Raw genomic sequence first — 26,815 nt, forward strand, 5'->3', positions numbered from 1 at the left:
ATTTTCCTTAGGGGAGAGTGTAAATATATTTTCCTGTTATATATTTTGTGGGACGGTGATTGCATTGCCAGTCTTTCTTCAATGAAATGGGCATTTTGTGGTTCCCACAACACTTTCTTAGATTTCCAAATGTGCTCCCAGTCTCAAAGGTTAGGGATCTCTGCTCTGTGTTCTCCCTTAGCTCAGGGCTTGTTTTATGATCAGCTCCTTGTACACCTTTTTACAAATAGCAAAGGAAGCCTTCCCACATTTTCTCCAAAAATGGTGATGATTTTGTCCCCATGTGGATTTAAATGGTACATTATGTTGCTTCAGGCCCAAAAACAGAGGTGAATACCATGTCCTACAAAAACATCATACAATATTAGCATTGCAACAAATTTATTCACATACATACAGTACTTTTTCTGGGGGTAATCAAAGGGATGCAGTACTGGCACCTTTTTCCCGTAAAAAAAGCACTGTATATGCCTTGTATGTTAAATATCTTACCAGTGGCAATTGTCTGCCTCAAAACAAATTTAGGCTACAATCCTATACTCAGTTACCCGGAACTATCTCAAATTGATCTTGATGGGACTTTCCTTTGAGTAGACGTGTAGGATTGAATTGTCAAGCTGCATGAGAGACATGCTTTCATGTTTAAGTTAACTGTTAATACGTCTTTAAAGCTTGTAGCTTTACATATTTCTTTTTGTAACTGAAAAGAAGAGTTGACGGGGGAAATGTTCACAGTCATGTTGTAATAATAGCTGTCTACTGTTTTAAAATGCACATTTTGTAATATGAATTTGAAGGGGCTTTGTCATCTTAAATCTGCCAAGATTCTTTACTGTTACTATTTTTTAAGGCATAAAGAAGAGAGTTAATTAAGCAGCTGTGGGTTTGGAAGGGGGTTGTGTAATTCTTTTTATTGAGTTATAATATTATATCAGGTCCATAATACATAGAGTGCTAAAAATGAACTGAAAAATATTAACATAATAAAAGAAAAACAATTGCAGTGCAGATTAAAGTAAGAATTTATCTTTTTGGGATCATTTCAGATGTATGATAATTAAAATGTCTCTAACAAAATTAAATAATAATTCTGTTTCATATTACAGTTCCAGGATGTAGAGGCACATAAGGAGGAGAAATGACCAAAGGAAAACAAGAATTTAAGAAACTCAGATCAACTAGATCCATTAAAAAGCTGGAGGTGGAAAGCTCCATTGTCCCTGAGTATTAACGTAAGTTACAAAATTGTACCAAAATAAATCACATCCAAATAAACGTGTGTTTTTTCACATTGGCCTCTGAGTTTAAATGCCAATTTTCCCAATAGTGTGATGTCCTATACTTTTGTGTCCTAAGCAGCTATGGTTTTAATATTAACATTTTTTGAGGTTTTACGCGAATTTTTATAAGATGTTGGTTATAAGTTGAATGTGCTGTATTTTCATATTTGGCATGTATTAATTTGATTTGAAATAAGTTAGTATTGTGAACTCCAAAAGTCTAAGATTACTATGTCTTCTCTGCAAAATTTTGTTATTAGATAGAAAATCATTTAATGTGACATATTTGAAACAAACCTTTTATGGGGGAAAACAACTTCGCTAATATTTTTCTTCTGGAATCTTTATGAGTGTGTGGGTGTCTTTTCATCATTCTACAAAACTTGAGTTAGATTTTGTTTTGATTTTTGCTCAAAACTTACATCCCACCCCATAAAGGGGTGGGATTTTCATGCTATATCCTATTCTGTAGTCCAAAAGTGAGTTAAACAGATTCTAGATTCTAGTACCAAGTGGGAAGATTTGGACCTGTCACTGATTCAGAGATTCCTTAAGCCACAGTTACAAACTGCCCTACAATATAAAAAGCAACAAAGGTTGCAATTCTATACATGCTTAATTGGGTGGGAACCCTATTGTAAAGAATGAGACGTTCTTCTGAGCCAGACAGTACTGAAAACGAATTGTTGAAAAATCTTAAACAGGGGTGGCAGTTGATTTCCCACATCCAGGATTAATAAAACTGTGTATTGATCAGAAACCATCAAACGATCAGTTAAAGCAAAACAAAGCATAAAGTCTGTTCACTTCCTTCCCCTTTCTGCCTTTAAACCTTATTAACAGATGGAACACTGAGCAGGTAGGAATGTCAAGAAATCCATAACGGTGAATTTAGTGTGCCATCTAGTGACCATTTATTTTGCTGCAGGAACCACATACATTTCTCCTGTAGTTAAGAAAAGTTGTTGGTCTTAGACCAGAGATCAGGGCCAGCTCACCCATGAGGCAAGGTGAGGTGACCACCTCAGGCAGCAAGGTCTACCGGGTCAGCAGATCCTGATTTCAATCTCTCTTTCCCTGCTTGTTCCAAGTGGCAGGGGGGGGGGGCACCATTTTAGGGTCTGCCTCAGGTACCAAAAACTCTTGAAACGGCTCTGCCAGAGATACAGTACAGAAATTATTGGGCATCTGGTTGGCCACTGTGAGCATGGGATGCTGAGCTAGATGGGCCTTTCATCTGACCCAGAGGGCTCTTCTTATATTCTTGCATCTCCAGACTAAACTTCAGAATGCCCTGCATGGTCAAGAAGAAGAAAGACCTGAAATCAACCTTCTGTCTCCATTGTCACAAACTGCAGTTCTTTTCAGCTCTCAATGACAGTTCTGTTCCTCTCTGAGAAGACAGAACTGCAGCAGAGACTGCTGTTACAATGACACAGCGGGACTTATTTCTGAGTAGACACCCATAGGATTGGACTGTATGTTCAATATACACATCTACAATATGAATATGCTTCAACAGGAAATGGGCTGGGCTCATTAACTAATCACAGAATTCTGAATTGTCTTATGGGGATAATTGCCATTGGTTCTCCTCACCTGTTGCGCCCAAATCTTCCCCTCTGGATGAAAAGGAGTAAGAAGCCCTCCTTGCACCCTGAATTGTATTGCAGCTCATTCATCTGTGAAGCTTATATTTGTAATCTGAGCTATATAGCCAGTGCAGGGGGTTTGCTGAAGCTAGATTGTCCATATAAAGCCACAGAGAGAATGTTTACTCTTCTCAAAAAAAATAGGAAAGGGAAAAGGTTGCAAAGAAGCACTTTAATTTATTGCTCTAAAGGACCCAGCACATAGCAAACTGCCTGTATCCAGAGCAACCAAATCACATATGAAAGATTTCTATTGTACATAGTACAGGGGTAGTGGCTGCTAGTGCCATTGACAACAGCAGGTAGGCTCATGGTAACAGGGCAATAGACAAAAGATAATGGAACTGGAATGCTGAATCCAAGGAGCAACAAACAATCCAGAGATAATGAGTGAGGAAAACTGAGGGTCGGTGGAAATTGCAAGAGAAATCTCCATGACTATATAGGCTAGCTCAGAGTTGCTGCTCGTACAGCACTATTGCTGCTTGACAGGCCTGCACGTGTACGATTGGTAATTGTGTTCCCTATGATATTGATATTCCATTTACAATCAGCACGACAAAATTATCAAGGCTCAGCTTCACAGGCGTCTCATCTCTTTGTTAGGTACAAAGCATAGCTGTGATCTGTCGCATTCTATAGAACAAAGATCGCCCGTTGGTCTGGAGCCAAAGGTTCCTTTCCTTTGAGAGAAGGAATCTTCCTCCATCCAGTGAAGGAGAACTTCCACGGAAAGAAGCTGCTTCTATCAGAAGATCTTTGGATCCAAACTACTGTATTTTATAATGCAGTTAAAAAACAAACAAACCTAGCTTCATTTGGTTATAGCATTTATTACAAATCACAAAAACATAGATAATAAACATCAGATATTATCTTTACCACCTCATCCCACACCAAAATTCCACCTGTGTATCATGTTTTATTTTAAAATATTAGATTGATAATTAATTTAAATATAATAAAAATATTACATCTGACATTTTCCTTTTTACCAAGTAATTGTCTGCTACTTATGATAAGTGGCAAGACTAGAGAAGGAGATGAACTTTTAGGAAAGGGGTTCCTTTTTCTGAAGCACTGGGCAAAAATACGTCCTGGCGTTTCTGTGGCAATTGCGCAATCGCAGTGCCGTGTTGAGTAGAACAAATTCTTTTAATGAAACCACAACACTGTTTCTGTCAGCCTGACTATAAACGGTCCATCAGGTACAACACAAATTTGCTAGGTTTTAAATTTCCTGAAAATTCTGGTATGAGGTCAGTAATGATAATGCTTCCAACCCTGTTAAAGGCTGTTTTTTTCATATGCCATGGTATAAATAATAATAACGCTGCCAGCTTTTAGTTATGCCAAAGTTACTTTACTGTTCCCCTGCCCTCTTTTATCTCTAGATGGATGCTTGGCCATGATACTACCAGGAGGAGAGTTTTAGGATCAACATCCAGGGCCACACTCAGCAGAATGAGCAAGAGGACCCCCAAACACAGCATATTTAGAAGTAAGTGAGACAATATACATTACTATCTAAAGAGCCCCCTACCCCAGATAATTACCGGTAAGTCCAGAGTAAAAAATTATCTAACTGCACTGCTGATGTTTGGATCTTGGTATGACTTCGGGAGACAGATTGCTGGTGTTGGGTCCTCATTCAGTGGGTACTAGCTTTGCAACAGGAAAGAAACTGCCTAAGCCTAGCACATTCCTCTTCTGTTTTAGAAAGGAGCTTCAGGCAATGGTAGCCTTTTCCCTCAGCAATACGTTTGTTACCTTGAATGGCTGTATAACGTTTCTCTGCATTTATTTATGTTAACACTCTGTGAACTCAAGAAGAGTATTGAAGCTGGACCAGTCACCAGACTGAAGGTCCACTCAGTCCAGCAGCCTGTTTGTCCACAGTGACACAGCCACACGTTTCCCGGAAGTCGATAACTGGGGGCAAAGGCATGAGCCTTCCCACACCAGCTCAGCAGTACATCACTATGCCGTGGTGGAGAATTTGGGTGGCTGGGGGTGTGGGGAGCCAAACCTGCACCTTGTGGGTTTTTCTCTATGAAACTCCTTGGAAGACTGTAAATTACCAGTAATGCTATTAAGCAGGGATGTCAACTTGATTAAATTTTTGGGGGGTGGGGGTGGGACTAAGCCCCACCCACATAATCACATGATGTGGCACTTGCACACCATTTGAATGGCAGTGCCAATCAACTTGGGGGGGAGCCTTGCAGGGAACTTCAGAGGCAATTAAGTTAAGTAATACACATCGCCATGTAAGAGTGACCTCCCCCTACGACACCATAAAGTCCAGAGTCTAAAATTTACCTAATGGCAGCACTCTAAACAGCAGCACTGGTACCATCAACCTATTACCATGCTGTGGCTTGTGTTTCATATATACAATGCCCTGGTTTGCACTCATAAAAATCTGTGATTGAAACTAAGAGCATAACAAATGTTAGTTTCCTGTAAAGGAAGTGCATGCGGTCTCATTTGCATTATAGGTATAATACAAATGAGCATCTCCATATTTGGAATCGCAATAAGGCAAACCAGATAGAGCATCTAAAATAGGCCTGAATATCTTGAATGCTTTTTAACATTTTACCACCTTCTTGAAATCAGTCGTTTTAGTATGGGAACAGAACTAAATACAGAATCAAGGTAAGTTGAAGCAATCACTGGGACAGTCTCTGAAAGTTCTCGAGCATACGAGAGGCTCACATGTGTATTTCATGAAAGAAGCTATACAGCAACCTAAATCACTTCAGCTCTTTTTCTAATCCCAAAGAAATGAATCCCTCTCTCATTAGCCTCCACATAGGTTCAGATGTTATACATTGTGGTAATTATTTCCAAATCACAAGTGCAAACACTCACCCTGATTGGAAAATTAGCAGATTTCAAACTCGGGTAATTTGTTCTTAATGAGGAACTTGTTGAACTGAATTTAACAATTAGCTCACTCCCTTTGCTAGCTGAATGTGATAGGGTTATGTGGAAGAGATCAAATATTCATCTAAGTGATTTCAGCCAAAAAGCGAAGGGAGGGGATCAAGGTTGTAATCTTACACACACTTACTTGGGAGTAAGTGCCACTGAACTTAATGGGACCTATTTCTGAGTATCCATACTTAGGATCCAGCTGCAGAAAAACTCAATACTCAATACTTCTATTCCTCCAGTGCTATTATGGAGCAGCCAAGACTGTGATTTTAAAAGGAGGTGTATAGCTGATCATTCTTCAGACTTGAAGATGATAGAACAGAATAAGGATGGATGGATCTGCCAGTCTCACTTTCTCTGTTTCTCGTTTTCACAGTCTTAAATTCAGTCCACCACATTTTTGTATCAGTTTCTGTCTTAAAAATATAAAAAAAGTCATCACCGTAAATTGCCAGCATTTTAAGGTGCATTTCCCCTAATATACACATTTGAATGCAATCTTCCCAACTATAATGCATTTCAGTGCTCCCCACCACCACCACTAATACATACATTATTATGCATACCTTCCCCTAATATACACATTTTTTGGCTGGAGAACTGCATTGCATAATTTGGAAAGTGTGGATTTTGAAAGCTAACAGTGTTTACCGGTAGGTAGATTTGCATTAAAATGCAAACTGACTCAAGTTTCTCTCCCTTCTCTATAATAGATGTACAGTTGTCTGTGGGTGCAGATATTCTTTTTTGGGGGGAGAAGTGAGTCCCACTAACAGTAGCTGGCCACACAGGTTTTACAGGCATTTCAAGTGCTACAAAAAAAGCTTGTGTGGGACAGGGAAAAAAATATGTGTCTACCTAGCAAGAGGCAAAAGAGGAAGAGAGGAAGGGACTCCTGCACTTTTAAGAGTTGTGTGAAGAAGTGAATTTCAGCAAGTATAACTTGCGTGGCAAACTAAACCTGCTGGCATTTGCATTTCTACACAAACGTTATAGATGTAGGATCTGTTTTCTCTCTCACATCTGGCCCCCCTACATGATGTCTTTAACAGTCCAATCTTATGCTTGTTTATGCAGAAGAAAGTTCCAAAGGGGCCCGCTACCAAATAAGTGTGCATAGGATTTCTTTGTAAGCCTAATTTAACAGAGCAGCCAGTGCTGTGTGTTAGATACTTGAAAATAAGTGGCAAGCTTTGGCCTAGTGTGGGCACAGTCCAATAAACCATATTTGTTGGATGAAGAACAAGGATTGTTCTACTTCATCTTTATTCATTCTCCCTCATCAGGAGTGGGAACCTTGTGCACCTGCCACCCAGATGTTGTTAGAATACAACTTCCATCTGCTCTAACCAGCATGACCAACGGTTAGGGATTAAGGGAGCAAGATGTAAAAGTCCTTTTTACTTGTTTTATGAATGACATTTTATTGTTAATTTTATGCTGTTCACTGCCATGACATGTTGGAAGTGTACAGAAATTTGCCAATAAATAAAATAGAATAATCTTATAAACCAATGAATCTAATGAAACAGTTTAATCATAGTTCATGTTTGTACCCATGAGATTAAACCTGGATCAGATATAATGGGAAACTATGATTTAACAAGGTCTGGAAGACTTGCCAGAACGATGCAATGACCTTTTTCACACAGATCCCTTGCATGAGAGCTTGCATTTTCAAGTGGCTACGTCAGTAATTGTATGTATAAATCAGATCTTGCCTCTTGAGCCCAGGAGTTAAATTACGAGAAGGCATTCAGAATAGCACTTAAAGCAACATGTGTGGGGTGGTGCGGATGCATAAGCACACGGGCTCTGCCCTCCATCATCAGCACCTGTCTCCAGGAGGAAAACCACCTCTGTATGTGGAGGAAAACCAGGGTTTCATAACCCTGATTTCCCAGGGTGTTAAAATGCACAGAAACCACCCTCTATAGAGTAGGCTTCCCCAGCACAGTCAGTTACCCTGGATGATGCAGAGTGCAACATGGAAATGGGGGAACCAGAACTAACACACTCATGCACACCCTTTGTTCCTTGAAGCTCTAGGATTTGTGAGACCTTTGGTTTTCCCATGTTAAATGTAAAGGTAAAGGGACCCCTGACCATTAGGTCCAGTCGTGGACGACTCTGGGGTTACAGTGTTCATCTCACTTTACTGGCCAAGGGAGCCGGTGTACAGCTTCCGGGTCATGTGGCCAGCATGACTAAGCTGCTTCTGGTGAACCAGAGCAGCACACGGAAACACCGTTTATCTTCCCGCCGGAGCGGTACCTATTTATCTACTTGCACTTTGACGTACTTTTGAACTGCTAGGTTGGCAGGAGCTGGGACTGAGCAACGGGAGCTCACCCCATTGCGGGGATTCGAACCGCCGACCTTCTAATCGGCAAGCCCTAGGCTCTGTGGTTTAACCCACAGCGCCACCCGCATCCTTTCCCATGTTACTGGCTGACAAAACGGAACCAGGAACAAAGGAACTTAAACTATGATGCATGTGTTTTTCTTTTATTGTTATACACTCAAGGATATAGATACTAAACACAGTTCAATAAACTGATATTTGTCCTAGGGCAACTCTGCCTGTTCTCAGCTCTTTGGCTTACTCTCCTGCTCCTCATCATAGCATTGGTGGCACCTAAGAAGTGGATGCTGACCTCCTGGCCCCTTCTTTTCCCTTGCCTATTCTCTGCCACATCCTAGTGCTGCTTCGGCATCCAATATTAGTCATATGCCATTCTCTGCTCCACCACAGCAATGCACAACTACAGGATCAGGATCAGTGTGTAGTAAAACTTGGATGACAGTTGTTGAGATAGTCTGAATCATTACTTCTACCCATCATAAAGGCAACAGAAAATACGTTTTTGTTTTTCTTATTTCTAATGCAACAGCTTGGAATTTGGAACATAAAATGCACAATTTCCCGGCAGATTAAGCTACATCATTTTATGACACCTGTGTAAAAATTAAACCATGCTACTTGGAGATAAGTTGTTCTCCAGTCCAATTTTTGTTTTACTTTTCTACATTTTAAGGCTCAATTAGCTTTAACCATCATGAGTAATAGCTACACTTATCACAAACTTTTTTCTTTTCTTTTTTTACAACACCCGACGATTATGGGAAATCACAATGGAAAGTTAGCTAAAGTTGGCACTTGTGAGCTCTCCTTATAATAGTCCTCATTATGTCAAAGCATAACATGGCATCACTGGATGATTCCTGTAGCTAATGTGCAATGCATCAGTTTAGTTCTGGACACCCACTTCCCAGCCCTGAATGCCCAGCTCGTGGATTTATTCCACTAGTGCCAATATTACATTGCCATGGAAAATGTATTGGTCAGAATCTTAGCTGTCCAAATTAATATCTGATCAGCCCTTAAATTACTGGTGCTTACTTTTAAAAAATGTTGCCCTCCACACTGATCCTGCTGTCCTGTTTGTTTCCCTTAGTTTCCTGGTCTGAAACCACTGGAAGCTCCAGGTCATCGTTTCTTTTCCTGTAGACGACTCGTGAGATCAGAGTTATGAGAAACATTTCCATAATGAGCAGCTGTTGGTCCATATCTGGTAAATCGAAAGAGAACAAAAGAGCAAGAGGTTTAAGGACCAGGAATGAAAATAAGGTGGGCTCAAACCTGCTTTCATTAAACCTTTGTAGTGGACAACTGTTAGAATGGGTAATGCTACTTGGAGCATGATCTCAGGGACAGTTGGACTTTTACAGTGGCCCTGCAGAGGCAGAATACATAATTTACAGAGGGAATATGTTATAAGTGAATGTAGAAATGAACCCTTTTCAGCCTGTCATAGAAACTGAAATTCAAGCAACTTACATGCTCCTCTTGCTGAAGAAGAAAGTGGAGGCACACAAGCAATTACCCCTTGCATAGCCAATATGTTGATGATGGTTGCCTGGAGCTGACTCAAAATGAGGGCAAACTATATAAACACACAGAAAAAGAAAATTGCCATGCTAAACAAAAATGCCATTTTAGTGCAGAGTGAATGTGATTCAATAAAAACTATATACATTTTCCACCTTAAATTAAAATAAAGAGGTAAATCCCCATGAGGGGGATGATACCACAGAAGGTTCTCTGTTTGGAAGTAGCATGAGGGGGAGGGTGCTGTGCATTTAGGCTGATGTTGAAAGTTGAATACAGTGGTGCCTCGCAAGACGAAATTAATTCGTTCCGCGAGTGTTGTCGTATAGCGGAAATTTCATCTTGCGAAGCACAGTCGGAGGAAGCGCGGTTTTATGAAGAAAAAGAACCGCAAAATGTTTTCGTTTTGCGAGTCGCGGCCATAGGAAAATTTGTCTTGTGAGTCACCCTTTCGTTAGCAAATACCTTTCGTCTAGCGAGTTTTTTGTCTAGCAAGGCATTCATCTTGCAAGGTACTACTGTACTCATACTGTGTGTTTTCTCTTGGTGAAAGAACATAGTGCCCATGGAGAAGAATCCTGAAGAGTGAACTAGAGAATAGATGGGCCAAGAGAGGGGCAAGTTGCACATTCCTATATGTAATGTTTTGTTGTTTCTCCAGCCTTCCCTAATAGGGTGCCTTCCAGATGTGTTGGACCAAAACATCTGAAGGCTACCTGATTGTAGAAAGCTGCATTATGCCCTCAGCGTAGACTTCTTCCACCTTGGTGGGAAGAACGTACTTGCACTTATCAAATTTTATGGATTTGATTCAAATTGTGAAGATTTGTCTTGAGAGGCAGAGAGGCAGCCCAGAAACTGCCATCTCCTGTGTCCACCATGTTATTGGGTGGGGCACTGGAGGAGGAGGTGTGGCTGATTGCCATGGCGGTCACCTTGCAGTGGAAAAGGGTAGACTAGAAGGAGAACTAAAGTCCCTTATAAGAGCACACTCAGCAATGGACTGCCCAGGCTTAAAGCCAACAGAGTCAGAGCCATGGGGCATGGGGCATGGATCAGTTTGGGATGCTACAGACAGTGTCAGGAGCCAATGAAACAGGTGTGTGTGTGTGTGAGAGAGAGAGAGGTTTTTTATTTATTGGTTACGTTCCCCTGCTTCCCCAGTTCTTCCTCCTAGTGGCTCAAGACAGCATGCGTGACTTTCCTGCTGCTTGTTTTATCATTCCAACATTCTTGGGAAGTAAGATACTGATTGCCTTAAAACCAGGTCACCCAGAAAGTATTATAGTAGAGTAGGAATCTGAACTCCTTCTCGCCAATCCACCCCTTTACACCAGCTCTTTCCTTCGCATATTGGGCCAATTAAAAATAAATTGTGGGTTGGATCCAACTAAGTTGAATTTAGGTTCCATCAATGGGACAAATTAGTATCCCTACACACTCTGACATGGGAGTAGATCCATATAACTCAGTGGAATTTACTCTGTTTGAAGTTGACATATATAGGAGAAACAGCACAAAATAAACTGTGGTGCTTTGAAACCATTTAAACAATCACATTTTTACCAGTACCTACCATAGTCTTTAGAAGTACGCCCTGGGCTTTAGTCTTGTATCACAGGATATGTCTTTGTTCTACACCACTTCCTTACATACAGGGAAAAGGAACTTGGTGCGCTGCATTTTTACCATCCAAAATTTCAGGAAGACTGAAAACTCTAAAGATTGCTCAGTTCTCCATTGTCACCCACAAATGTTGAAAGAAGCTATCACAAATTAGGAGTAAGCCACAAAGAAAACCTTTCATACTTCAAAGGCTTTAAGTAATAAAGTCTTTGATCTTTAATTCCTCTTTTAGGTTTGCAACACCTGACTATAGAGCTGTCTTCCAGAAGCATTTCAAATTAAGGCCTGCAATGTAGTCTTAACTATCTCACCTGATAAAGTGCAAATTTAGGGATAATCTTCTTGCAGTTAAGGAGAGTGCGGACTCGTTGAAACATGATTCCGATTGGCCACAGGGCAATGATAGTAAGGACACCTATGAAGCAGTTAATCCATATGGCAGCTCCGTTGGGAGATAACTGTAAAGATACATTGAACAGATACACAGATTATATTCCACAGCAGTTCCTTTTCTGCTTCCAGAACAAACTTATTTGTATAACTCATATGCACACTCAGCAGCACCAAAAGTACCCACACCACCCTCAGACCAAACCTATTGAAATCAATACATTCAAGTTGGTGGGGAAGGTTAAAAAACCTTTCATCTCCAATTCCCTCCTCCCTGCTGCTATTTCTGGAGTAGGGAACCTTCTGGGGCTCACATATGAGTGGTGAGTGGGGCTGGGGGCAAAGGTGGGTATGGCAACAAATACAAATTTTACCTTTGTAAAGTAGTTTTGACACATGCACCACTCTCTGTGCTCTGTTCAGACAAGCAAGAGGCTTTATCAGAGTTCAATTCCAGCCAAAACACACACAAGGCCAGTGAGGGGTGTGGCTTGGGAGAGGGGATGTGCCTTAGGAGAGTTCCAAGGGCCAGAGAGAGAAGCTAGGAAGGCCACATTTGCCTCCTGGAGGTTTCCCCCAATTAAATGCCATCGCACATGTAACATTGCCTGCAGTAGTTTGGCTCTGTTCCATGCGTCTGCCAGTAACTAAGCAGGTCAACTAAATACGTGTTTGTTTCAATTAGCTTTTCCAGTGGAATGGAAAGGTCTCTGCCCTAGGTATTTATTTTGAATTATTAAAAAAACTATATTTAGTTGGTTTTCTACTGTTATTACAGCTTTTTAGTTCTTTTTATTCTATGTTTGTATTCTGTGTCATAGCATAGCAAGACCATGGTGTATTTATGCCTACATTCTGGCTGCTACTTTTTAGTTCCAAACAGTTTTAGGTGTACAGATATTTCTTATCATCCTTTAAGTTTCAATAAATTCTTCAAACCTTTGCTTACATCAGAGGGACTGTAGTTTCCATTGGTCCAAAGTACTATTGATAGAAACATTAGCACGGGGCGGAGGAATGCAAACTGGAAAGTCCCCAGCTTCAGTAAAAATAGTGTTTGCCTGCCAAATAAAAAAGGGGGAAGGACAATTTCATAATCTCAAAGGAGATTGAGGTAGTAATCTTGATCCATTGACACGTATTGGGCTTTTGCCTTGGACAATCTGAGTAGTAAATATCCCTACCCGACGCTGCCCCCCCATTACATCTTTCCTTCCTCTCTTTATTCAGATATCCAACCTCCTTCTCTTTCCACCTCAGACACTCTCATTAATGAAGACAAGCTGCTATTTAATGTACTCTGTGCTATATTAATGAACTTTGGTTTAATATAATTGCTCAATTAATACAGCCATAATTGCATAATAATGATATAATTATAGTGGCAATTTTACTCCTGCAAATAATTACAGAACTATAAACAGTACAAACGAGTGTACAAATGAGCTGGCAGATCACCTCTTTTTGCTTTCTTGAAGAAGCAAAAGAACTGTTTGAGAACATGCAAGCTTCAGTGACATCTCTACCCTCTGTCAATCTAAGGACCAAATAATAAATAGAATCATAGAATTGTAGAGTTGGAAGGGACCAATCTAGTCCAATCCCCTGCAATGCAGGAATCTCAAGTAGATCATGCATGACAGTTGGCCATCCAACCTCTGCTTAAAAACCTCCAAGGAAGGAGAGTCCACCACCTCTTGTGGGAGTCTGTTTCATTGTCAAACAGCTCATACTGTCAGAAAGTTCTTACAATCAGAATGTTTAGTCTGAATCTCCTTTCTTGTAACTTGAAGCCATTGATTCTCATCCTACCCTCTGGAGCAGGAGGAAACAAGCTTGCTCCATTCTCCATTTGACAGCTGTTTAGCTATTTGAAGATGGCTATCGTATCTCTTCTCAGTCTCCTCTAGGCTAAACATACCCAGCTACCTCAGAGACAGATTTAGTGTAGTGTAACCAGTTCGGCCACACTGGGTGCCACACTGCAAGGGGTGTCACAACAATACTGTAGAGTGGAGCACCGAATTTTAGTGTCAGAAATTTGAGAGCTCAAAGTCCACCATTGCTCATAAGGCTTGGTTTCTGTCATCAGATCTCCCATGGATTATTCAAATTTTAATCATCCTGAGGCGCAAAGACGGTGAATCAGAGTAAGGAAGTGGTTCTAAAAGAGGGATGGGGAACCTCAGGCCTTGGGGCCTAAATGTGGTCCTCCAGTTCTTTCTACCTAGTGCTCTTCCCTGGCCACCCCACTCCCTGGCCCCGCATCACACCCTGGGTGTTTCTGCCTCACTGAAATGTGTTCTTGAATTCTGATGGTGCCTCTTGTTGGTCTGGATGGATGATAGAGAGGGGTGTGTGGGTGTGTGCAGAAACTAGCCTGCTGTACAAAGGTACAATTTACATTAATTGCCATGCCCACATTTGACTCTGGCTCCACCCACCGCTGGCATGTGGCCCTCAGAAGGTTGCCCAGAAGGGAATGCCGCCCTTGGGCTGAAGCTGACTTTCCACCTACTTCCCACATCTTTTTTCACAGTCTAGATCCTCCATTCTAAGCAAAGGTTTTGCATGTGGCCCATATGAAGTCAATATGTTAGCACGGTCACATGTTAACTCATGCTGACTAAAAACATGGAGAGGAAACAGAAGTAATCAGTGAGGGAAGGATAGGTTGCCTTTCTGTCTATTGCCCCCCCCCCCCGGTTCCACTAACTTATTGCAAATGTCTGTTCTTGTTTTAGGATCAACAGAGTGGATGTTGCAGTCCATCTACTCCAAACCCATGCTCAGTGCAGAGAATCCAGAGCTAGAGCATCTGCAAAAGATGGCTGTCCAATCTCTGCATCTTAGAAGAATTCCAAGGCAGCAATCGGTCCAGATATGCAGGTATATTTGGCTTTGAGCTTTCTTTAAGTATATGATTGAAACCAAAACACTGCCCAATGAGGTATGCTACCTTGGGTTCCAGGGTGGAAGGAAGGTGGTATGTCGGTGTAAGAAAACTGATATGAATGTGCTGACTTTAAACCACACCTTTTCCCTTAAATAACAACACTCTGATTATACCAAAGCCTTTCCAACTCAAATGTTTTGCAGATTTCCCTCCCTTCACCTTCAGAACTGGTAGGTTATATAGAGAAACTCACCTATTGATGCGTATATGTGGGAGGCAAAGGCAGCAGCAGCAGCAAGGGCCTGTGCTTATCTTGAAGTGGTCGTTCTCGAAGTGCCTGAGGAATAGTTTTTGACCCCCACATTCTTTAATCATCATGAGCAGGAACTTGTGGATGACGATAGCAAAAAATCTATGGTAGGGAAGGAGGGAAAGGCACCCACATGTTAAGATTTACACGGCTGCTCTCCTGTTTATGCATTTGTCACACATGACTGTCATGGCCGCAGGCTTGAGCTCAGAAGAGGAAGAGCTGGCTGAGCCCGGGTCTGCTTTTCTGCTAGCTGAGGAATTGGAGAAGGCTGCTGACGCTGGTGGATCGGAGCCTGAGCCTGAGCAGGGACCCTCACAGGGGCTGTCCCCCAGTTTTGACTTGCCAGGGGAATTCAGTGCTTCTCACAGTACCATAGCTGCTCAAGAGGGCAACACTCAGGAGGTTACAGACAGAGAGAGTTGCCCTTCAAGAGCCACAGTCTTCAGGCCTAAAGGGTGGGGCCTGGAAGAGGTGGACTCACAAGACCTCAGTTCACCTCCAGCCTTTGTTGGCACAAGTTGTTGTTCACCTGGAGCTATCCATGGTGCAGTAACTACAGGGGTGCCTTGAATTACCATTCCCTGAAAAACCTAGCTTGTTTTTGAAGGGGTGAGACAACTTTGTTTTAGGAGACATAGCAAGGGGAGGGCAATTTAAATACCCCCTTCCTCAGTGCCACTGCATCAGTCTAATTTGCATCCCCCACAGCTGCTTTTGGGTTGTTGTTGTTTTCTTCAAAAAAAGAACAAAAAGCCAAAGGATGCAAATTATTTTCTCTTCCTTTACAGTATGTTCTACAGCTGACAAGCCTCATCACACAGATCTCCAGCTTAGGTTATTTTCCTATATTGGTGTACTTCTTTTCAGCAGTTTGTGTGTGTGTGTGTGTGTGTGTGTGTGTGTGTATAGAAACTGCAATATGCCATTTAGAAAAGACTGATGAAATGCCACTCACAGGTCAGAATCTTGCTCTAAAGAATACGTTTGAGAAATCAAAGGGGCTCTGCTGTTTCAATCCAGTTGCCAGCCAAAGGAGTCTGTGGACTTCAAAAGTGCACAAACTAAAGAATACACCCCCCCACACACACGTTTAACATTCCATTCTTTTATCTAGTTGGTGCCATTATTAGTTTCTACACTATCATCAAAGTCTGAGTTAACAGTATATTCTCCTTATGCAAAAAAGCTGATAAAGGATTCTATTTTAACCAAAGGGCTGTTCCTACATATACAACTATTTGTTTCCTTAATGCTGGAAACATTTTGCCTAAAAATGGAAACAGACGGGTAAATGCATATCTAAAAAGATAGAGAAAACATACACTGCTGCAGTAAAATCTGTAAACATTGTTGAACGAGGAATCCACATCCCAATACATGATGTAGTGGCAATCACCTGGAAAGAGAGAGGAACATTCAGGGCAAAACCTATTTATTAACTAAGTAGATCAGGGGTGAGGGAATCTATTATCTTCTAAATGAATATCCCTTCAGTTCAGATTTAGACACAATTCAATATTATCTAGTCTCGAGTTAGGCATCAAATCAGAACATCAGATTAGAACTCTTTCTAAAGAACTTTTCCTTTAGAAAACATCAGATAGAGAAGCCCTACCTGGGGTAGTCCAGTATCCAAGTAGCATCATACGAAGCGGCATTGTAAGTTATTGTACTATTTGTCCAAGTAGGCCAGTATTGTCTACTCTGACTGGCAGCAGTAATCCAGAGTCATTGGCTACTCATTGTTTTAACTCAGGGGTGGGAAGCCTATTTCAGCCTGAGGGCCACCTTCCCATGTGCGCAAGCTTCTGAGTGCTGCATGCCAGTGTTGGGTGTGGTAAAAGTAGATGTGGCCAGACACACCATTCTCTATCTTCCATCCAGACAAGCAAGCAAGAGATACTAACACACTTCAAGAACACTTTGCAGCCACATGAAATCACTGGAAGAGAGCTGAGAGCAGCTCCAGTGAGAGATATTGCCTAGGTGTGTGTCGCTTGGGCAGAGTCTTAACAGCTGGGTAGAGGGTCACATTTGGCCCCTGGGTCTGATGGTTCCCCACTCCAGTTTTAGCTAAAGATGCCAGGGATTGGACCTGATAATTTCTGCATGCAAATAACGTATGCTACTGTCTGGCCCTAAGAGGAAGGCATAGCCAGAGACCCAGTAATAGGGTCATCTCTGGATGCCCTTACATGAGTACTAAGAGGGTTTTCCATGCTTAGTGTAATATAATTATTATTATTATTATTATTATTATTATTATTATTATTATTATTATTATGTATATCCTGCCCATCTGGCCGGGTTTCCCCAGCCACTCTGGGTGGCTTACAACATATATAAAAACACAACGTAACATTAAATATTAAAAAACAAAATATCCTATACAATCAAAAAACAAACCAATAAATCAATAGAAAACAACAATAACAAAAACAACAAACAGCTTGCTGTTATACTCAAATTGAAATAACCGCCAACCCCAGCTATACATATAACCCACACCAACCCGACAAAAACAAAACAGAGGAACCAAAATTAGAACTCTAAAACATTTTAAAACATTTTAGCCAGCTGCCCCAACCATACTAATTTATTTATTCAACTTACTGGAGCAGCTGCATTTATCCAAATAAAAATGGATCTTTTGGAGGGTGGGATTTTGCGGTAGATATAGAAGACTTCCTCCACAAACACCAGGTCAGCAGTCAGTGTCATTAAAGTCAGGATAGCAAAGAGCAATATTCCTGTCAAATCAAGGCCTGAAAGGATAAAGAGTTGTGGCAAATTTAAGCAACAAGCTGCAGCACATAAAGAAATGTACTACTTAAGCCTAGTAAAAGCAACCAAGTATGCTTAATATAAAGTAAGCATATCCTTAATTCACAATCCAGGGCCTTAGAATCCATATTGGTGTGGCTACAAGTTAACTACTGTATTCCCTTAGTAGACCGATTGCTAGTTAATTACTTGGATCAGTCAGTTTCATCACTGGGACTTAAGGTTGAGCAGAAAAAAATAGTTTGGGATTTTGAAATTGAGAGACAGTGGCAGTGTGTGTGTGTGCAAGACAGAAAGAGATGAATGCAATAAACTGCTATCAAAGAGAATCATAGTTCTCTTGTATTGCTAGTTAGCTGTGTCAATTACATCTAGAATCCACAGTCATAATTATATCTGGTATTTGCTGTATGATATCTGTAAATTCATTGATGCAAATTCTTATCCATGGTAAGCTTTTGCATCAATCGAATCATACCTTCTTCCTTCATTGCTAGGGGCTTTCTATTTTTCCATTTTGCTGCAGTTTGGAACTTTGCTACCACTAAAATATGAGCTATTGGCTCTCTCCTAATCTGTGATATCTCTTCCTAGTCAGTAACACCCATCAAGATTGCAATAGAACCAAAGGGCAATCCCACATCTTTTTAATACGACGCTTTGTGAATGACCTTTTTTTCTTTTAAAAAAAAGAATGCTTTGATACTGATTAATTGGCAGTAAACTGTGACTGTGATTCCAGATAAACAGACCAAGTGCTGTAACTGCGGGGACTGTTTCCTGGGCAAATGCAGCCCTCCCAGACACCACCCCAGTGTTGCTCACAGCATTGCAGAACCTAATAAGTTCAGCTCATAAATAAATAAATAAATAAGTGGGCGAGTAAGTGCAGGTGTCCCGCACTGAGGCTAGTTGCGCCTTTGGTATTTATACACAACTACACATTCATTTCTGTACTACTGTTATATCATAGTTCAAGAAGTTTTAAACTTTCCCTTTCCCTTGCCATTCTCTGTGTCCACATGACCCCATACTTGAGAACAGCAGGAAAGCTTTGACACTTAATTTCTAGCAGGTGGAACTGCTCATACAATGCAAAGGCAGAGGCACTGTGGGAAGTGCCTGTTTTGATCCACACACCTAAAGTTCCCCATTTCTAATCAGTGGGTATTGTGTCAGTTGCATGAGAACAGTGACTAATAGATAGCGTTATCACACATATTGCCCATTCCTCATTTGTTTCGTACGGCAGCACCTGCACTCTGGAACTCCTTGCCTGTTGAAATCAATCAAGCACCTTCACTGTACTTTTTTGTGCCTGCTAAAAATATTCCTGTTTAAACTAGCTTACCCAGATGCTTAGAAAGTTGAAGTGATTTTAATCTCTTCTAGTATTTTAACTTTTGTTTTATGTTTTAAAGTATGGTTGTAATTTTTATTTTATTTTATCCTTTTATCATTTTGTAAATCGCTTTGAGTGGTGGTTTTTTGTTTACTATCAAGCAGTATATACATTTTATGAAATTAAATTAAATAAATAAATAAATAAATACCATCATCATAATCATCAACAACAATCATATATCTGTTTGGAATTCTTCCCACACGAGCCCTGCTGAATAGGTGCATCTTTCTGTCTTTGTGGTTAAAACTCTTTTTAATTTAAAAGTTACAGGTGAATGGTATTTGCCATTCAAAGTCGTTAAGCATTCATCAACACTAGATTAAGTTTGCCTTTAACCCTTTCTGATTAACATTAACGATTCCTCCTCATTTCAAATGCCATTTAAAAAGTAGGTCAGTCCAGAACAACAGTGAAAGAAAAAGCTTCTCATTAACACACCCACCCACACACGAGCTTGATTAATCTGGTTTAAAAAAAAAACCCAAAAAGATTTATTCACACAGATTTAGGTTTTTCTCAACAGTGAATAAACTTACTTTCTAATATTACTTGGGAGTGTGGACGTTCATTTGCAGAACAGACAGGATCCAATGTCCCATTATTTCCCGCTTCTTCCATTTTAGGAACTTTCTTCAGGGACACTTTCCCTTCTTTTCTCTCTAGCCCTCCCTGTTCAGATTCTTTTCTTTCTCTGAGTGCAGCAGCTGTAAGGAAGACTGGGACCAGCTTTCTGCTAGTTCCCTTTTGTTCTTCCAGTCAAGCTCTGCTGGCTGAGGTCTGTGACAGGCACGTCTTAAAACAGTGAAACATTGACTGTCCAAATGCTCTGCTACTTTGCTTCTATAGTTCCACAAGATAAGAAGCGGCAAAACAATAGTCAGGTGAGACACAGAGATCTGGCATAGCAGCCAAGTCCTAAGAGGTCAAATAGAGAAAGAGACAGGGTGATCTGAGACTGAAAGGGCTGTCTCTTCTGGCCAGGATGTTTGGTATGCCACACCTTTTCCACCAACTGTTACCAGCTTCATTGCCCTCAGCAGGGTGCAAAGTTGTAAACCGCAACCTGTTCTCATGGTACACAGTAACATGTGAAATGGTTCTGTATAAAAGATGACATTGTCCTTTGTTGTTTTACTAACGTTTCCTTTTGCTGAGCCTTAACAATTGAACAATATACTGTACCATGCAGAAGGGTGTTGCTGGTTGTTGTTTTTGCAAGTGATACTATTTCATTATTTGTTGTTGTAAGTGGGAAAGACTGAGCAATAAATCAAAGGTGTATTAAGTGGTTTTCAGATAATCTCTGCCCAGGAAACCCACTTTTTCACATCAACCCTTCTGCACGTCTGCCATAGGATCCCTGCGCATCTACAATATAATCCCGATACATTGCAGAGGACCCTAATCTTAGAATATGTTCCATATTCCATTCTTACTGGAATGCACCTAAACATTTCTCCAGCTATGCAGTGCCAGGGGAGAAATGGCTAATGTCAGACAAGTTGCATTTTAGGGAAAGTTGCGCACCATTATAGCTCTTTTCACTGAGAAACAATAAGGGACCACAGCGGTTTCCCCAGAACACAGTTTGAAAAGCACTGTTTTAGCCACTATAAATTTAATGTTCAAATTCTTGCTAAAGGAAATGGATAAAGTGATTTGGCTGTTGTACACCTGATGTGCAAGGCAGCCTGTTCATTTGTGGAGAAGCTTTCCTGCTACAGCAAGCTATTCATAATAGGGCCACTTGTCAAATCAAAATGTTTGTATACACGCCACCCTAACTCTTCGCAGCCACTGCCTGTGAGCACAGGCAACTTCCAATTTACACGGGGGCGGGGGTTACGTTCCAAGGCACCAAATGTTTAAGTGAAATCGCATATATTTGAAACACCTGGAAAAGCCTGCAAACACCCCATTCTGATCCTGCCCCGCTCCTATTCCACCACTTTTTGTGATGTTTTTTAGGTCACTTCTGGGTTCAGTGCAATATGCACGTGTGCAATCACGCACATATCAGACATGCCTTTTTTTTTTAATTGACAAAAGCATCTTTATTGACAAAAGCATGTTACAGCAGTTTCTAAGGTGCACTAGACACACATGCACTCACTTTCCTAGCATATAAATAGCTGGCATTCTCCCCCCCCCTTTTTTGCCACTTACTATTTATTCAGAAAATGTATATACCGCTTAACAAAAATCTGCTGCTGATTTACAGAAAAAGAATCAAAGTACAATAAGATAGGAACAAAGTTCAGAATACAATTAATACATTTCAAATGCAACATTTAAAACAGCCACTGAACAAGGTAGCGCTCTGAAACATCTCCAGTAGGCCTGAGTAAACAACCAAGCTTTTAGGAGACTTTTCCCCCCCTTCCCCCTGCCCTCCCACCCTCCCCTCTGGACAGACCTTCGTTCTTCAGATCTTTATCCATGTACACAGTCTGTTCATTCGAGCTTGTATGTTTGGCTTGGCTTCACCCCTTTCTATCCAATTCCTGTATAATGCCCATTTATTTGTAATTCTTTGGCATTTATATTCCCAACTATCCATCAGACATGCCTAAAACAGTTGCTGCCTGTATTATGAAGGGGAAAGTCTTGATTTATAAGTGTTTTGTGTGTACCGGTATGCACCCTCAGGGGCATAGGAAGGGGGGCGGGTCGCCCTGGGTGCCATCATGGAGGGGGGTGACAAATTATCAAGGAACAATTACTGCCCTACTAGGGTGGTTCATAAAAAAACTACACTAGGGATTATATAGCTATATATGAAATTTCATGCATATCAGTTAATATCTTGTCCCTCCTCCATGAAAATAGCTATTTACTTGGCCGTTTTCCTATGTCGTGAAGGTTGAAATTTCAATTCAGTGGAGCACTTACTGTTCCCAACCCTAACCCTGTGGAAAGCCATCTAATTAGACTTTAATTTGATTTTGACATGTTTTTAGGAGGTAATTTAATTATTGTTTGTTTTTATACCAGTGTTATGTATCTGATGTTAGCCGCCCTAAGCCCGAATTCGGCCAGGAAGGGCGGGATATAAATAAAAGTTTATTATTATTCCTTTGTAAGAAAATATGAAATAACGTAAAACCATTTTTGCAGGCAAATAAATAAATGTGTGTGTGGGGGGGTGTTTGCAAAAAAAAAATTCCGCGCCGGGTACCACCTGACCTTCCTACACCTCTGTGCACCCTTCATCCATGACAGGCATACCTGAGCATAAGATGTTCCATGAGAATCATGCCCTTATCATGTAAAACCTAAACACAAAAAGAAGGCTTATATAGTGAAATTTCTGTATAGAAGAGCAATAACAGAGAAACGTTCCACTTCAATGCATGATCACATAGGCCTGAATAAGATGATTCCTTTCATCTAGCACCCAGCATCAAATTTCATCTATGCTTAGAATATTACTTAGAAAGTTGAGGTAATTTGAATCTATTTTAGTATTTTAACTTTTGTATTTTTAAAGTAGGGTTGTGAATTTTTCTTGTTTTTACTGTTTTATCTTTTGTTAAAGGCTTTGAGGTTTTCTACAATCAAGTGGAGTTTATTTTTTATGAGATAAAGAACAAAATAAATAAATACAGGAGGCAAATAAGCCTAAATAAGGCTGCAATGGTATACACACAAACCTGGCTCGGAGTATGTCCCATTGGACTCAATGCGACTTACTTTGAGGAAGTATTCTGAAGCATGCTCCATTGTGTTCAATGGGACTTCCAACCAAGTGATTATAAGATTTCCACATTAGAATTCATTTAGATCTATGAAATAATTAAGCATGCGTTTAAAAAATTCCCTCTAGAATCAAAGGGACTTCTTCTGACTTGATGTGTTTTTTAGTTCCTATATATATATATATATATACACACACACACAGACACCCACCCACCTGTTAGCAGATAAGCTATTCTGGTGTGTGGTGATTGACCTTTTCAACTATGCAGCCTTTCCTGATTGGGTTTAGGTGCTTAGCAGCATTAGGTATTTATATGGTCCTCATATCTGATGTAGCAAAGTACAGTCTCTAGATAGTAATCCAGCTTTAGATAAGTTCAATATTTTTCTTTCTGTATCAAAGATTTCCGGGTGCCTCTTATGAAGTGCATCTATGTCCTTGTGGAATTCTCCAGGCTGGGAAATATATGCCATGGAGAGAATATTTTGGCTGCTTAAAGGGCCTTTGAAGAGGCGAATCAGAGTTCCATCACTCCAAGGAGTAGTGATGGATAATTATGGTGGCATCATCAGGTAGACAGCTGCAGGACTGAATTTTCCAAATGCTTCTATTCAAACTGAATTAGTCAAAATGAGGGAAGTAGGTATTGTTTACACAGTAGCAAAGTGACTGGTTCCTCAGTTGATTGGAACTCTGTTTTGACATTATTTGGATGGTAGTCAACCAAGTATTACTCACAGCAGACTTAATGAAATTTATGGGCCGACTTAGTCATGTTCATTATTTCAGTGGGTTTATTCTGAGTAAAACTTAGTTGAATACCACCCTTTGGTTCCTAATTTTTACCTAATGGATAATGTATTTTCCCCTTCTATCTGGAAATTGCCACAAATGCCTATCTGAGTCCCTTAACTCATTTTAAAGGGTATGCATTAATGTCAAATGGAATGTTTTTAATCAACATATCAAACCCTAGGAATCTGGATTCCATAGGAGACGTCTGTATTTTAGCATGAAATAATGAGAATTAATATAGGAGTTCCAGGACCAAGAAATAAAAAGATTAATACCCGATAAGCAACTTCACATGTATTTTTTATAAAAAATATACATAATACTTTTACTGCACAAAATACAACATCTGTAGTTGTGTGTTTCTTATGTGTCTGGCTATGCACACAACCCTGTAATAGGACTCTTAATAGCAGTGGTTTCAAATGCATAAGTTCTACCTTATCCTAATGTAAATCTTAGAACACTGCCATTATGCTGCCAGCAGCGTTAATGTACAAGGTCCCTCCAAAGTGATGCATTAAGTAAACTGGGTAGAAATCCACAAAGTAAGTAATGGGAAATCATTTGAATTGGAAAAAGCATTGACCTTCATATCAGCCTTTGAGATTCCATTGTATCTCAAAGCAGCTATTTTCTACTACATTCAGTTATTCTGTTTGTTGCCATTCAAAATATTTCATCTTCTTGAAATGCTCATTGTCAAAAATATTATGTAGAAATGCATTAAGCATGGGACTTGGCCCCTCAAACTGGAGGCAAAACAGACTTTTAGCATGAGGCCAGTGCCTGTTGCAAGATACACAAAGGCGTGTGAGCACATGCATAGCATTTCTATACATGTGAAGGAAATTTACATGTGAAGGAAATTTTCAAATTTTATTATCTGCTGGAAATTGTCATGTGCTGTTTTGGAAGATCACACCATGCAATTGGAATGGGAAGACGGAAAAACTGTCATGCACAGAGTTGCAAGCAATTGTTCTTCAGCAATAATGGATGAGAAAGAAGTATGAAACCAATAGGTTAGGTGTGCAGAGCCCAGTGGTGTCGTGATGGGGGTGGTCTGTCCCGGTTTCAAGGGGAGGGGGTGACACTTGAGCAGGCCCCACCAGCGGGCCCCGGGCAAGCCATGGAGCGAGGCAGCCTCGCCCCGCAGCCTGCTTGCAAACCTGCTCCGCGGCCTGCGAGCAAGCTGCGGAACAAGGTTGCTCCGGCCCGGGGCCTGCCCACTGGCACCGCGGCTCGTGGGGATGCCCCGCCCCTGCTGCTTTTCGCTCTGTGGCTTGCAAGGTCGCCGCAGAAGCATCAGCGCCGACCCAGACGGAGTGCGCCCGCGCGAAATGTTGCGTGTGCGCACTCTGGTGCTGGGCCGCTGCTTCTGCCGCGACCTTGCGAGCCGCAGAGCGAAAAGGCAGCTCGTGGGGCTGCCTTTTAGCTCTGCAGCTCAAAAGGTCACCGCGGAAGCAGCAGTGGCCCGACGATGGAGTGTGCACGCGTGACATTTTGCGCAGGTGCACTCTATCTGGACAGCCGCTGCTGCTTCCACGGCAACCTTTCAAGCCGCAGAGTGAAAAGGCGGCTTGCGGGGCTGCCACAGTTTAGTCATGCTGGCCATATGCCCCAGAAAAGCTGTTTGCTGACAAATGCCGGCTCCCTTGGCCTGAAAATGGAGATGAAATCTGCACCCCATAGTCAAATTCAACTGGACTTAAACATCCAGGGGTCCTTTACCTTTACGTTTTGCATAAAGAAGTAGTTCCTTTTGTCTGTCCTGAATCTTCCAGCTTTATTCTCCTAGACACATTGTAGAGATGTTTCGCCAGAAACCACAAAAATTAAAGCCCCCCCCCCACCTTTGGTACTGTGTGATTGCTTTGGAGCATCTAGTTGGCTTCATTTAGACATCTGGCCATGCAAAAAGGAGGCCGCTTGCCATTGCCATTCTGTCTTGGCTTTACCTCTGGAGTGGCTTCCTACAGTAGACTCTTCAGGCAAGCCAGAAAACAACAGAGATGCCAGTGACGGTTGACTCTACTCTGTGGCGGAAATGAGTGCCTTATACTCTGCCAGAGTGCCAGAACATTTGAAATCCAAAAAATGTCAATGGGATCTCTACGCTGAAGGGCAGTTTAGCAACTGAACGAGCAGATAAATAAATGGCTTTGTTGCCTGATCATTTTGCCCCTTGGGGTGACTTGCTCCATGCTGTTATCATGGTCATAAAACACTGTTGTGAATGCAAATATCCCATTGATTTAAACACTTTGCAGATTCCCAATGACCCTTGGTTTCTGCTTGTGTATATGTGCCTTGTTCCCTCTCCCATAATGTGTCTGGGATAAAAGCCCTGTTCTGTCTGTCTTCCATTGCCTTTTCTTTCCAGGGGCACCTATAATAACCTCTTTGCTTTATCTGTACCCTCTCAGTCATAATGTTGTCCTTCTCCTGCTTACTTGTTCCCCGATTACCACTGAATTCACATGCTATCTGATAAGTGCAGGTATCTTCTTTTCTCCCTTGTAAAAAAAATTGGAAGCAGAAAGTGTTCCTAATTCTGTCAAGAAAATGACTTTCGATCCCCCTCCCTTGCATATTATTCTCGTGAGGGTCAGATGTGAATCGATTTCTGACGTGGGTTTTTTTCATGGCTGTAAAGTGGTAAAATGTGGAGTGCTTTGAAGTTAGAAATGTAATTGTGGAGACATAAAAATTGTATCTATAGCCATCACAGAGATATTTATCTCAAGATGACTGTCTCAGTGTCCTTCAGAGCAATAACTGCAACAGCCGAGAACATAACAGAGGGAGCTGAAATGTTATGACTCATTTACTTCTAACAAGTCTAATACACTTCAGTGAAAACGTATTGCACATGACATAAGGGACTCTCTGATATACTGGAACAAGCTTCAAAGGCCATTGAAATAAAATACCAGCCATTACTACTGCTCAAATATTCTTCAGTGTCTAAATTAGGCCACCAATACCAAAGATTGTAATTGCGTTATTCTTTCTGATTCCTTGTCGCTCAGAGAAATGTCTATGTTTTGCACACTCTTTTGTCCAGGAGGAGTGAGGTAGATAAACCAGGCTGATAAAACATGTTATTTTTTATTGTCATGTGCAACATTACTATTGC

At 41.0% G+C, this 26,815-nt stretch overlaps 1 protein-coding gene and 1 long non-coding RNA gene across 2 annotated transcripts; one reads left to right on the forward strand and one right to left on the reverse strand.

Moving 5' to 3' along the window:
- Positions 1-577: 577 nt before the first annotated feature.
- LOC117045811 lies at positions 578-15,822 on the forward strand. The gene is made up of 5 exons (XR_004426472.1): positions 578-1,232; positions 4,327-4,433; positions 9,334-9,506; positions 14,528-14,672; positions 15,781-15,822. It is a non-coding gene; the product is annotated as an uncharacterized LOC117045811 (long non-coding RNA).
- On the reverse strand, positions 5,626-20,117 carry LOC117045810 (organic solute transporter subunit alpha-like). Its single transcript, XM_033147231.1, has 9 exons — positions 19,718-20,117; positions 17,606-17,757; positions 16,315-16,388; positions 14,933-15,091; positions 12,733-12,844; positions 11,705-11,851; positions 9,717-9,822; positions 9,279-9,447; positions 5,626-6,291 (listed from the first exon to the last, which is right to left on the reverse strand). Exons 1-8 carry the CDS (start codon positions 19,797-19,799, stop codon positions 9,281-9,283), a joined length of 999 nt encoding a protein of 332 aa, XP_033003122.1. The 5' UTR covers positions 19,800-20,117; the 3' UTR covers positions 5,626-6,291; positions 9,279-9,280.
- Between the last annotated feature and the right edge of the window lie 6,698 nt (positions 20,118-26,815).

Source organism: Lacerta agilis, chromosome 4, assembly GCF_009819535.1.
Source record: "Lacerta agilis isolate rLacAgi1 chromosome 4, rLacAgi1.pri, whole genome shotgun sequence".
NCBI lineage: Eukaryota > Metazoa > Chordata > Lepidosauria > Squamata > Lacertidae > Lacerta > Lacerta agilis.

Coding starts and splice junctions, on each gene's coding strand:
- LOC117045810 (XM_033147231.1), bottom strand. CDS start 19,799: ATGGAAGAAGCGGGAAATAATGGGACATTGGATCCTGTCTGTTCTGCA. Junction 17,758..19,717: donor CTCCCAAGTAATATTAGAAA/GTAAGTTTATTC, acceptor TTATCCTTTCAG/GCCTTGATTTGACAGGAATA. Junction 12,845..14,932: donor CCACATATACGCATCAATAG/GTGAGTTTCTCT, acceptor TTTATTTGGCAG/GCAAACACTATTTTTACTGA.